Below are 13770 nucleotides of genomic sequence, written 5' to 3'. Positions count from 1 at the left end.
ATCGGCAATTCCGAATCCAGACGCCATCTTTTCTCGACATAGTGCCGCCTCCTCTACGTCGCGAGAATAGCTGCGGGAGTCAATTTCTGCCACGTTCTTTAGCCGAGAACCCTAAAAAGTAACAAAAGAGCGCGGATTCACCACAAAAAGGAAGCAACGTAAGAGACAGAATATGTTTATTCGACGGCAACACACACTCACATCGAAGACACCCACACGCGGAGACCACGGACAGATTTGCGCGTGCCAGGCACCGGCCACTACGCGTAACGTTACACGCGACTGCAATCACACTTTGAGAGGAGCAGCCAGACATAGTGCACACACGGAGACACAACCGTAGACACACAGTTTATTTCAGTCTTCTTCATACGTCACCGTCTTCGTTCTCACCTGAAGCGCTTCGTGGTTTCAATCACGCTCTCGCTATGCAGGCTCCGAAGGTAGCGAGTTTCTTCGCGACAATTCGATCCACTACAGTCATCCAGTCAATCATACACACACGGAAAGCGACTTCCACACAGGAATTCATGTCAGTTTCATTGACTGATTTACAGTTACGCGTCGATTAGAGACACCATCACCTTTTCTCATCAGAGGACCCTTCGAAAACTGAACTTTCCTGAAGGCAGCCTAAACTTTTTTTCTTTCCCCGAACAAAAAATGAACTTACACTGCGAGTGAAAAACACGAGCAGCCAATCCAGACTGCACGAAAGAGCTGCAACATAACACTGTCACAGCTTCAGGCGAGGTCATTTGTATATTTCGATTGCAGAAAGTCTGAAGTGCACGAATAAGGCAAGCGCACATGGACTTTCCATGGCGACACGATCGAAACTACTGGGCAAGGTCTAAAATAGCTTGCCTTCTCCACAAGATTCACTGGCTGAAATACAAATTTTCTGCACTCCTACCAGATCTGTCACTGCTGAAGGCTCACTTACTGCGTTGGTTCATTGTAAAGTAGTGCATTTCAATCCGCAATAAGCGAACGCCGTTCACCGCGTGTCCGCGACAGTAAGACATGGTAGCGAGCACAGCGCTAATGACGACGTATTGATGAAGTGCGTTAAACCATAATGTAATAGTCACAATACTGCAGGGCTACTGCTGCAATAAAATGGGTGAGGGAGACGGCTATTCCAAACTGTACTAAAACTTCATTGTGCTTGAGTACGGCTGCAGTGAGCATAGCAATAGGCGGGAGCATAGGCGAGCACAGGGTCCCCCTTCCGGGCGGAGGGGGGGTGAAGGCTCATTGCAGCGCTCCCCCCCCCCTCCCTATCATGTCAATGTATGGGGATGAATTTGCACTGCCCGCCGCGTCGCAGCACTCCCCTTCCTTATATGACAATGTATGGGGCTGTCATTGCCCCCCCCCCCCCCCCCTCATAGGTGACTAGGCATGCACACGAAGGGGCAGGGCGGCACCCCTTGCACCATAGAGTTTCCCACAATACTTACTAGAGAGAACTCTGGCGCTAGTGTCTATGGAAGCTGCAACACACGGCGCTTCAGTGAGCATGGGAATGATGGGTAGTACACACATTTGTCTAATTTTCGTACTTCTGGTCTGCTTCTGGCTCCGTGTGTATTCGTGTGGCTTGAAGCTGTTTTTTCATGAAAACATAAATTAGCAAATGTTCACCGTTTGCACTTCACAACCTTATTTTTTTAGGCTTACCATTTTGAATGAAGTCACCAAGTTCAAAAGGGTTTGTTCTTTCTTTCAAAACAAAACCGTAACCAGCAACAAACGAAGCCGGAAGTACGATTCGCCGCCGGCAAGTACGAAGACTAGGCAAATGTGTGTACTACCCATCGTTCCCATGGTCGCTGAACGATCGCAGCGCCAGAGTGCCCTCTAGTTAATTTTGGGAAACTCTATGCCCTGCACCCCCCCCCCCCCCCCCCCGGGATAGTCTATTTGCACCTCAGCGTCCTGGTGTCACGTGACCTCAGCAGAAACGTCACCTATGGCGTCACACAACCCCCACATAATTGAAATGAAATGCTCTGCCTGGCGTTGCACAGGAGTACAAATAACTTGCCAGTGTCAATCGTTGGCACGTATTCTTAGGCTGCCAGTAACCTACGCCACGTCGATTCACGGTTTTCTCTATTTTGTAAGCGGCACTATTGTTAGTGCCATGGTCGACAGCGACCTGCCGCGGGCCCTACCAATGACGTCACAGGTGAGGGTTCTGTACAGATAGCATTACCAAGAGTTACTTGATGTGAAAATAAACGGGTCCCAAAATAACTGTCCTGCACAGTGTATTAAAGTAGCGCCGTCAGGTATCGCCAATAGTGTTGTTTTCCCTGTTATGTGCCAGACTGAAGACAATACGACGCGCCTGTCAAGCCGAAACATTTTAGCGATGATGCGTGATGTTACGCGGAAAACTCGGAGTGGCAATTTCAGCCGACTAAAATGTACAGGCACACCAGCAGGGCAGTGGAGCCATAAATATCTGGGTGTGACCAAGATTTCCTCTGGAATGGCAAGCGCGATTGTACACTGTTCTGCAGTTTGTCAGCACCGTGACCAGCTATGATTGGACTGAACAGCAACTTTATGACTGATACCATAGATTATGTTACACTGACTAAATGGATGCTGCCAGGTTCAATAACAAAATTTTCTGCCCTCAAGCAAAAATTTGGCACCTTTTGGATCAATCAGCAACACAAAATGACTTTATCCTAATCAGATGCTCTTCATAGCAACAACACAATACAGAGAGAACTTCACAGCCCCGCATTTCACATGAGAGCTTCCTTGCAAGCTCCCAACAAAATGGTCAGGCAGTGATGAACATATAGTGTGCAAGGAGTGTAGAAAACACCCACCAAACAAAAAAAATCAAGTCACTTAGAAAGAGAGTAATGAAAACTGCCTTCGTCCACCACAAGGGGCCAGGTATCACAAACGTGACAGTAGCTCGGGCAGTATCGCGCCAGTACACACTTCTCTAGTCCTGGCAAGCTTTATGGGTAAAGTTCTCACCTGTCTTCGCGTGTCGGCACACTCATTGCAACAGGTGTTTTAGAAAGGATGACGTATGGCACATGTGCTCAAGCACCTCAGTTAACCAGCTGTTTCGCTCAATGAACGCCTCCTCGCTCTATATATACATTTCTTTTTTTTTTTCCAATGCCAGTGCAAACGCTCGCTCCTCAATGGGAGCCATCGATCTGCCTTTGTTCAGGGAGTGGTCGTGATGCGACCCCACATGTAGGGTAGGGCTGCTTGCGTCACACGTGCGTCCTAGCACTTTCCAACGGAGATGCGATAACGCGCTTTCCCTCTCCGATGCCATGCGTCTGCCAGATTTGTTCCTTCGTGCTCCTTCATTGTGGCTCGAAGCAATGCCTCAGCCACCTCGTAGCGCTAGTGTGACTCCTCTTAAAGGCAGCGCATGCAGCAGCATCGCAGTGAAGTGTATCCATTGGTTGTCCGCCTAACACAATGAACGGCGATGCCATATCTCAAAACAGTGTGTCTTTCACGGAGCCAGCGTGCCCACCAACATTGTGAACACAAGTAAGGAGCCTAAACAAGAGTTAGACACGAGGGATGCAAGACGCCGCCCCGCGAACCTGTACACAACTGAACAAAAAAAATTACTTCATCTGATTTCCATCGTATGTAATCTACCCCATGAACGCAAAGTACAAGCGAAGGCTAGGCAATGGACGAGAGGGAAAAGAGCGAGAAGAGAGGGTGGTGACCGGCTGGATCGCGCGCATCTGGCTGGCATTGAAAGAATAGAGGAGGCGCTGACTCAATTAAACTTGCTCTTACACAAAACTTTCACACAATGAGCTGTTGCAAACGAGCTACATTCACTCATGCATCAGTAATACATTTGCAATATTTGCTGATACTTATTCCTCTTTAAACACACAGCGCAGTTATTTAGCTGCCATCTCACATGATGTGCGTCTTCTTTATCTTGCTGCTAAAGAACAACAAAAAAAAAAGCCCTGCGGCAGGCGTAACGCAGTGCTTCCAGCAAAGGCCTACGATCACTGAGGTGGCGCAAAAAATGCTTTCGGAGGGAGAAAGCGCCGAAGCCACCCGGTCGTATCTCACCAGTATACAATGAGAACAATACTTGACACATTCACCCCTAATTCATTAACTGCAGTCCACAACGCCTGAGCGCTTTCACAAAATTGACTGACAAAGGTCGCGAGACAAACTGGAAGCCCACGAGTCCCGCAATATCTGAACACCCGCTGGGATGCATCTCCGGCGGCTCACTGGTGTGCCGTGACCTCTGCAGCGCGAAGTCCTCCAGGTGTGCGTGTTCCTTGCGTTTCCTGAGCTCAGGATCAGCGCATGCCAGCGACTGTAGCTCCCTCACCTGCGATGGCACTGTTCGAAAGCCAACCGGTGCGCAGACACTCACTTCGCCACTGGTTGAGCGAATAAGGCGTCCGGTTCACCGGGCAAGCACTGTCCGGAGGTCTCGAGCAGCAGCAGCGAGACGGAGCCCTGTCAGACGGGGGGCATCGAGGCAAAGTTGCGGATCTGATGCAGCGAGATGAGCTGGCTGGCGGCGTTCTTGGGCTCGTACTGGGTCTGTGCTGCTGAAGGCGTCGACACCGGTGGGGCGCTGCAGTAGGCCAAGGCGGCATTCACACCCTGCTGCTGCTGCTGCTGCTGCTGCAGAGGCGGGTGCGGCAACCTCGACTCGCCCTCGGGCCACGTCAGCGTCGTCGAGGGGTGAAGGGGCGGAGCCAGGGCGGATGGCGGAGCGGTCTGCGCGGAAGGGTGCGCGTGCCTCTGCATGTGCCTGAGCAGGTACGTCTCCTGCGTGTAGCTCTTTCCGCACCGCGGACAGATGTGCGTCTTGAGGTGCTTGGAGTCCCGGTGGCGCGGGATGTGCTCCAGGAGGGCGTCCTCGTGGGCGAAGCACTTGTAGCAGGAGTGGCACTTGAAAGGTTTGTCCGCCTGGTGGCATCGCGAGTGCGACTGGAGGTTGGACAGCTGCGAGAAGGCCTTGTCGCAGCCCGGGTGCCGGCACAGGTACGGCTTGTCGCCTGTGTGCGTGCGCACGTGCTGTTGCAGGTGCGACAGCTGGGTGAACTTGCGGTCGCACAGGTCGCAGCGGTACGGCTTCACGCCTGAGTGGATGCGGGAGTGCTGGGACAGGTAGGACGCGTTGGCAAACGCCTTGCTACACTGCGCGCACCGGTACGGCTTGGCCTCCCGCAGGTGGCTCTGCGCGTGCAGCTGCAACTCTGCCTTGGCGTCAAACATCTGCAAAACAGGGGAGGCAGCCCGTCAACCAAGGCACCCAATTGCAGCTGCCACCGCGCTGCTGCCCCCCTCAATTTACGAGCCAGCAATGCTTCGCCAGGCCGACAGTTATGCCTAACAATGGCCCACGTGGGCTACGCAGCTGGAGCACGCCACCGATTTAGACGAACGCTCGCAGTCGTCGACGTCATAACAATGCGGATGCTTACTCGAACGCCACTATACAATGATATCCATGAACGAGGGACCTGAACAAGAGACACGTGCAAAATGAACAAGTAGAGACGCAAATTGGGCGAACCAACGACGCACGTACCAGATGGAAGTCCGGTACCTAGGTATGCAAAGCAAGCACAGGGCACGCTTCACACGAAGTAAATGACGTGTATACTTTTTAAAAGCAGTCTTTTGTTTCACATTATTGGCAAAATATCTAAGAGCTCGCAATATCTTTCTTTACATTAGCATTACCGGAATGCACCGCGGTACCACTTTTCTGCCAAATGCAGGAAGGTCCGCAGAATGTAGTGCGCGCTCGAAGGACGTGCCCATCGCCGGATGTGTGTGTTCTTCGGAGCTAAAAACGGCGACACGACGCACTTTCGACCACGATTGAGCATGATTGACATCGAAGTTTGCGGGTGCGACCGGCCGCCCTTGGCGCAAACAAGCCTAGATAATCCCGGTCTAGTGAAAAGCGATTGTAAGAGCCTCACAATACTGAGGTATATTGTCGTAATTACCGCATTTAGCTGCAGTGTTTGTCAAGCTCTTGTTGATTAAATGAATCCGTAATACATCTATTATATAAAATCCATTATTTAAAACTTAATTCTAATTTATAAAACCACTCAATTCTTGGCCAATCACCCGCAGTGGGTATGCGCCACAGTTAATAGGTGAACAAGAACAAGACGTTCAGACAAAACGAAGGCGTGTGACATGTATGAACGCAGCATTCAAGACAAGCAAAGACCGCTTTGAATTCTCCGTTAAGAAACCGATTTCAAAACACAATGGGCAGCATACTGGCTAAGATGTCTACCCTGTCAGCTGTGAGAGAGTAGATCCTTCAACAGACATCGTGTAAAGCACCTTGCGATTTGTACGCAACTCTTGCAGGACTTTCATTGACGTTAATGTCACAGTGAAATATCTTCCTGTCCGACTGTCGCCAAGGCGTACCTCTTTAACACAAAAGAGTCGGCATCTGCAATAAGCATCTTCAAAGAGTCGGCATCTGCAATAAGCAATAAGGCTCCTATCCTCTACAAACAAAATGCAGATGCTGGATATTGAATGCTTAAATGGGCCATTAAATTCAATTTTCGATCATAATTTGTGTTTTCAGCATAGCTGATCAGGCAATTTATTTATAATAAAATATTTTGATAAACATGCAAGCGGCCTGACAGTCCAGCGACACTGGCGCCCTCGCGAGCCGTGATGTAATTAGCTGTGCGAGTGTCTGCATTCCAGCGAACGATGTTGTTAAGGGATATTATATATATATATATATATATATATATATATATATATATATATATATATATATATATACTTAGCTTTCTTCACTTCGGCGCAGAAATTGAACAATTTGCAGCGGCTGAAACTTTGGTAGACGATGGCGCTGTTTCATGCTACTCATGACGACACACGCGCCATGGCAAAGTGGCGGTCGCCAGAAGTGAGCGAGGTGTACAGCTGGCGACTTCTGAGGCTTGTTTTCCACTAAATATTCTTTTCTGGCCCACTTCTCATATCTGTATAGGCATTATATAGACATTATATGCCATTATTAGCACTGAAAACCGCAAATTTTCGGGTGACCATGTCACGGCCCCTTTATCGAGGTAGTAAAGCGAAAGAGGTAATAAGTTACAAACACTTAGCAATACCGTTTGATTACGTATCTGCTACCTTTACACGGTCACCAAGTCAGCAATGAATTTATTGTGGTTTAATGTTCCTTCGAGGACACTGCTCTCAAGGAAGCGAGACAACGCTAGTTTGTCTCTCCTCTCTCACTTACACACACGCACGCACACACATACATAATGCAAAGGAATGTATAGGGGAAGCTATAAGAGACCGGATGGTAATGTAAATGTGAAGAAAGAAAAGTGGGTGAAAAGATAACTTGCCTCTTATGACTTCTCCTATACATTCCTTGACATTATTGCCTGTTAGATCTCATTAATACTGTGTTAAACACGGAAAAACGAGCCGTTAAGTATAAAATTATTTCCTAGTTGATTAACGAGCGTCTCGTACTGGCAGACCTGGTGCCTTTAGGTAGTATACGAAGCACTGTTGGTCAGCTGCCACCTTGTAATAAGTTCGCGTGCTACGTGACGCCAAACAGGCTCACACAGAGTGTATCACACTCGCCGCCATGGCTACTGGTGGCGCTAACTGACACTCCCTCATTTTATTCACATATATACCCCAAAAAGTGGCTGGGGGACAGCCGCCGTGGTAGCTCAGTTGGTAGAGAATCGAGCGCGTTATACGAAGGTCGCAGGTTCGGTTCCTGCCCACAGCAAGCTATCTTTTCCCCCACTTTTCTTTGTTCACATTTACATTACAATTCGTTCTTATATAACGTCCCCTATATATTTTCGTGCCTCACAGCTGAAGCACATAAAACAAGTTCAGAGCACTGGAAAACGCTGAATATGATGTCAAATGCTAACCATAAATTACTAATCACAATTCCTCCATCAGATAGATAATTATTACCGTGGACATGTAATATCGATTAACAGCGTAATTAAAATATTGATAAAAATCCATCTGACGACGAACGTCGACGCTATGGTTTGCACAGGAGCAACCTAGCGACACGTACGCCTCAGTGGTACTGCTGAAACACGCGACCTGTGAGGCGCACATATCAAAAGTGACAATGTTGGTGAGACACAGCATTAATGAGAATCTCAATAATGTTGTAAGTTAGGTCTCATTAATGTAGTGTGTCTAACAAAAAAACGAGCCTTTAAATTTACACGTCTTTCCCTCAGCGGTTACAGAGTCAGTTACACGGGGCACAAGGATAACTTTGTCACGGTCTCAAGTTTTAACAAAGTAACGTAATTGCTACAGCAAGAGCTAAGGCGAACAAGCAACCTCAATGTAGCAAAAACGTCAAAAAACATAAAGAATGCATTAGATTACATGAAAAACTAAGAAATCAGTGGCAAGGTTTAAATTACATGCGTTAGTAAAACAAAACTAAGCACACCCACAAGAAAGACGCGAGCAGAGAGAGACGGAGAGGTTAACCAGGGCTGAGCCCCGATAGGCTACCCTGATTGATATGTTGGGTTTAACGTCCCAAAACCACCATTTGATTATGAGAGACGCCGTAGTGGAGGGCTCCGGAAATTTCGACCACCTGGGGTTCTTTAACGAGCACCCAAATCTGAGCACACCGGTAGGCTACCCTGCACTAGGGAAGGGGAGAGGGGAAGAAAGGTATAGAGGGGGGGGAAAAGTCACTGACTGGGACGACGCGTAATAGTTTCACGTTTCCCATCACAAACGACGAAACAGGCCGGTGTCTTTGAGAAAACGCAACAGAGCTTTCGTTGCCTTTCGGAATAGGGATGGGCAGTGGCATGGTCCCAATACTTTCTCGACAAGAGTAGAGGTTTAAAAACGTGGTAATGAGATTAATAAGGAGATATAGTTTCGTATCTGTGTAACAAAACGTTTGTCACTGCCACCCATTTGTGCGTTCTTTTTTTGCTTTTTTATTCATCCCATAGATGTCATTATTTGTAGGACAAATCCCTGGGCATTTTAGCCATTAAAGCAGAGTAATGTTACAGCTACTCAAAGGCGGTAGCAGTATTAAAAGTTACTCCATTGAAACGTTACGAGTTGCAGCTGAAGGATACTGTACATATAGTTAGCAGCAACACGATACTCGTAACTTGAGTCATCCCGAGGCTGGCATCGCAGCAGCCCATAGCCAGGGGGCGAGGGGAGGAGAGTGCCTAGGCTTCTCCCCAGAAATTAGGTTGGAGGGGGTGTTTTACCGAAGAAAAATAATAAAATAGGTGTTTTTTAAGCCTTCAGCAAGTGCCCCCCCCCCTTTTAAAAAAAATCCTGGCTACAAGCCCGAATGTCAAACTACGTTCCATTTATATCAAGCAAATGTGCGTACTATAGCACATCACGCGAATAAGCTACTACACCATCGCACATTCAATTCACAGACGTATAATGTTTAATATGATCGAAGTGCCAAAGATACACAAAAGCTCCTGATATAGTGTGATTTATACAACATTTACAGCCAAATATAACGCATATGAATGTCCCCTAGTGAAGCGCTCCCTTCGCTTTCACGCAAGGGTGAACGCAGGGCCTGCAGATGCCAGGCAGTCTGTATTGCATACTTACAGAAAACTTAAAGCGCCAATATAATGAGAATGGGCAAGAAAATGTAAACACGCAATACGGGCACTCATGTAATGCGTGTATAGATTCCTTCATCTTGTGTCTTTATATCTGGAGCACTAACTTTTCTAGTTCTACCTTGAGTGCTGCCGGGCACCCGTCAGTTTTTCTAATGGTGACAGAGCTACTCGGCCTCACACCGGATGTTCTGGGTACTCAAGTCTCGATAATGAGGGGGAGGGGGGGACTAATGGTGCCTTACAGTATCCAAAAGTAGGCTTTCTTATCCTCAAACCATCGCCACTAGCACTGCGTCTCGCTTCGTCAATCTCGTCCTTTACTCCAACGATACTGACCATGTTTGAAGCAAATCGATAAAACGCTCCTCCAACGGCGACTTACACCTTTAATAAAGTATGCAAGCAAAATTTGCAGTCGACGTGATTATGGGCGTTTTGAAATGGAGGCACGAAGTGTGGTGCACGGGTGTTGCTTGGGGCGAAGCAGAACGTAAGCTGCTAATCAAGAATACAATTAAGTGTATAAAAAACACAGAGTAAATGGCCTCATATCAGCCACAAGCATAACCTAAACAAGAAATTATAAATTGTATTTAAATCTATACACGAGCAGTTAATATCATCGCGGCAACAAAGAAGAAGTCGCGTTTTTGTTCGAAATGCGCTGACGGAGATAGGCAAGCGCAACACAAACGTTTGCAGATCATTAGCCACCGCAAAATAACACGCGGTGTCACTCACACGCACCCAGGAAAACACGAACAACTCGATGAACACGCTGTCACAACTCTGGCGTGACGAAAAGTGCTGGCAGCGGGGAGGGAACGCTTCCCACTTCAACACGTCCCCAAAATTCAAGAACACTATAGGCGAGAAGGAAGACAGTGCGCATCAGGACTCGCGTTTAGCCACCTGCATCAGCTGCAAGTTTGCTGCAAGATAAGAACCACGGAACGCGGACGCACTGAGCCGCCCACACAACCATAGTGAACTCACCAGATCAGTACCAATGGATGAGAAACATAATCACCTCCCTCCCCGACCCTCACATTTTGTTCAGAAGTCAACTTCCTCCTCCCCCTCCCATGTATTTCTCTCTCTCTCAGAGGCAACGCTGGATCACGTGACCTCCAATACTGGGCCTGGAACAATTGGTATCGCCAAAGCAAAAGCCTCCGAGATCGAGAGGCGTTTAATAACTCCGCCGCTAGGAGAAAGGCACATTAACCGTGCCTTCGTAAAAAAATGGAGATTTGCAATATATCTAACCTCACTTGGAATATCACAGCACCGCCGCAAGATAGCCTACGATAAGTGTGAAATTAACATGAAATACCGTGGCTGTCTAGTGCTATAATAGCAAATTATTTTGTTCCGCGTATATATGCTAGGATAAGTGGGCAAGTTGCCAAGTAATTCCGAGCATGCCATTGCTTTCAAGGCAAATTCCACAAAGTTCTTCGTCAGCTGGTCTATTATAGAGCAGCAGAATGTACCATTACAGTATATCACTGCGTTGTGAGTTGTACATTACCATAAACAAGCTCGCCATCAGTTCTACTTTACAAGTCACTTTGCGACCGTCACTGCGGAATATATCACAGACCACTGTTCTAGTTATCTCACTACGACAGCACATAGAATACGCACTTACAGAACTGAAATGTCGAGCACTACAGACCGATTTTCGCTGGAACCGAGAAATAGTGAAATGAATTATCTTGAATTTTTGCGTTGCGAAGGGCTATTGCTGCTTAAAATACCATCAATAAAAAGTTGGGATCATATACGTCATAATTTCGTATAATGAGCCCAAAACATTATGGTCCTTTCTAGCTGTTGAATTAAGCCCCTCAGTATAACTGAACACCACTTTCACCATCCCGTTTAGCTACGAAACAGAGCAAGGCAGGGCGTTCTAACCGAGATCGCCATCTCTTCCTTAACCGGATATAACATCTTTAGCATTACAAACAAAATTTAAAAAAATGGACTCTCTAAATACAGAATAACCATGTTCATTGACCAAAAGCGCACGCGCGCACGCATACACACACACACACACACACACACACACATATTCAGGTCCTAAATTTTGTTTCTCCGGAACTTTTGATAAAGTTTGTTTCGGCCATAGTCAAGATCCACTTCATCAGTCCAGCCTGAGCGGTGTGCTGTGCATGACCCAGTTAACATCATATATATATAGGGCTAGGTCACTATTGTGTTTTTTTAACTGTTAGACAATTGCTAAAGACAACCATCCTTTAACACCTAATCTTTTTTTTTCTTTTTTCAACAAGTTACATCTTGCTCAATTCGTTTTAAATTGTATTGACCACTGCATCCCCCAGAGTCGTTTGCACCAGTTTGCCGAGGAACCAAGCCACCAATCGCAGATTCAAGTAAAGCAGCTGTCTAATTCTAATGAAATATTCGCTGCTGTCGCAGAACATCTTTGATTTCTTGTAAGGATCACAAGGAACTCGGTCGATGAATTCAGCCTAGTAACTAGACAAATAATAAATGCCGTTCATTAAACAGATGTCAAAGTGCAGTTGCAGATCATATCTCAACTGTCGATAAATGATTGTGGTATTTGAATTTGATAAATGAACATGTACCTCGTTTTGGCGGAAATTGTTCATATTGCTATTGTATAAAGGATGCAGTGATCAACAATTAACGCACGAAGAACGTGGTACGCAGTATCATGCTGCATGAACGCTTCTATATATATATATATATATATATATATATATTAAGTGTAACAATTTTTGACACCAACCCAACCTACACATATGAATAATTTATCAAGGGAAAATTTACCTCAATACCACGTCCGCATCAGGGGGCCCCTAGCAACCCCCATGCTCTCCCAAGTCGTCGGTGTAAAAGAATGTATTACAGTAAAAACTTGTTAATTCAAACTCGAAGTGGACGATAAGACTGTTCGAATTAAGAAGAGTTCCAATTCCGGACGGGAGCTAGAATAGACGGGCATCGCACCACACTGCGCGGACAGTTGCCAAAGATGTGCCCACCTCTGGGTTTGTTATCGCGAACTAGACGCTACTACACGGTTGTGGCAGGTACGTACGAAGAACTTTATTTAAATATCTGGAGATGTGCCACCCCCGGACCGCTCTCACGTGGGGACAGTTAGACCTAACCTAACCGCCGCATCGCCGGCTCTCTGGACAGCCCAAAGTTGATAATTCGAGCTCTTAGGGGCCTAACTCTGTTTATGCTCTGTGAGGTCCTTATCCACACGTAACGCGGGGCACCGTCACAGCATGTGCTCTAATTCGCACGTTCCTCAGCAGCGAGGGCACTCCATAGAACTTTAACAGCAAACAGAATTGTTCAGTCAGTGATGAACCAGATACAAGCACCGACATGCTTTCATGTCGTTTTCAGCGACATGCTTTCACAGAACTCGAAGACTCGTTGCTTCCCAGCCAACAGTTGCTGTTTTCATGCATTTTTCAAGGGACGAGAAAGCTTAATAGTCGGCTCATAATGCAGTGGGTTTTATGCAATGCACCTCGTTCATTTAAAGTCTACCACTGTTGCAGATAATACATAAGGGCGAGCTTCAGCGAAGCCCATAGGCGCACTAGCAGCATGAATACGCCACGAAACCGCGAAAGTGTGCGAGTTCAGCCGGAGACGTGGCGCCAGTAAAGGGAAACTTATTCAGAGCACTCGGGCATGGTGAAAGCATCTGAAGCCACCACATAATTGCCATCTGGCACTCTCGTTGTGCGGATATTGGCGAGCAAATGCGTCACTGCGGCTCTTAACAAAAATACGGAGCAGCTTTCCTTTTTCTTTTAACAAAATGCACAGATCCACATGTGGCGTTATGTGACACACCGTAGCGAGATCATAACGGCCGGGACCGCCGCCATCTGCACAAGCTTTTTTCAGGAGAAAACACAGGCTCGCCAAATGCCCACGCGACGACAACCGAAGTCGGTACGTTGCTGTAAATTGAAAGCCGCATCGCGCCACAGAGCCGGCATACGCCGAAGACGCAATAAGCGTCAACCATCGTCAACCGGCA

At 47.1% G+C, this 13770-nt stretch overlaps 2 protein-coding genes across 3 annotated transcripts in view; both read right to left on the bottom strand.

Moving 5' to 3' along the window:
- The window catches only part of LOC119163969 (uncharacterized), a 76535-nt gene that overhangs the window by 43690 nt on the left and 19075 nt on the right, over window positions 1–13770 (bottom strand). The window lies entirely within an intron of this gene.
- On the bottom strand, window positions 4249–13701 carry LOC142803586 (zinc finger protein rotund-like). Its single transcript, XM_075888840.1, has 2 exons — window positions 13581–13701; window positions 4249–5274 (listed from the first exon to the last, which is right to left on the bottom strand). Exon 2 carries the CDS (start codon window positions 5272–5274, stop codon window positions 4510–4512), a length of 765 nt encoding a protein of 254 aa, XP_075744955.1. The 5' UTR covers window positions 13581–13701; the 3' UTR covers window positions 4249–4509.

The sequence above is a fragment of the Rhipicephalus microplus genome, chromosome 3 (assembly GCF_043290135.1).
Source record: "Rhipicephalus microplus isolate Deutch F79 chromosome 3, USDA_Rmic, whole genome shotgun sequence".
Classification (NCBI taxonomy): domain Eukaryota; kingdom Metazoa; phylum Arthropoda; class Arachnida; order Ixodida; family Ixodidae; genus Rhipicephalus; species Rhipicephalus microplus.
Note: the sequence above shows the minus strand (reverse complement) of the source record. Positions and strands in the feature narration are given on the sequence as shown.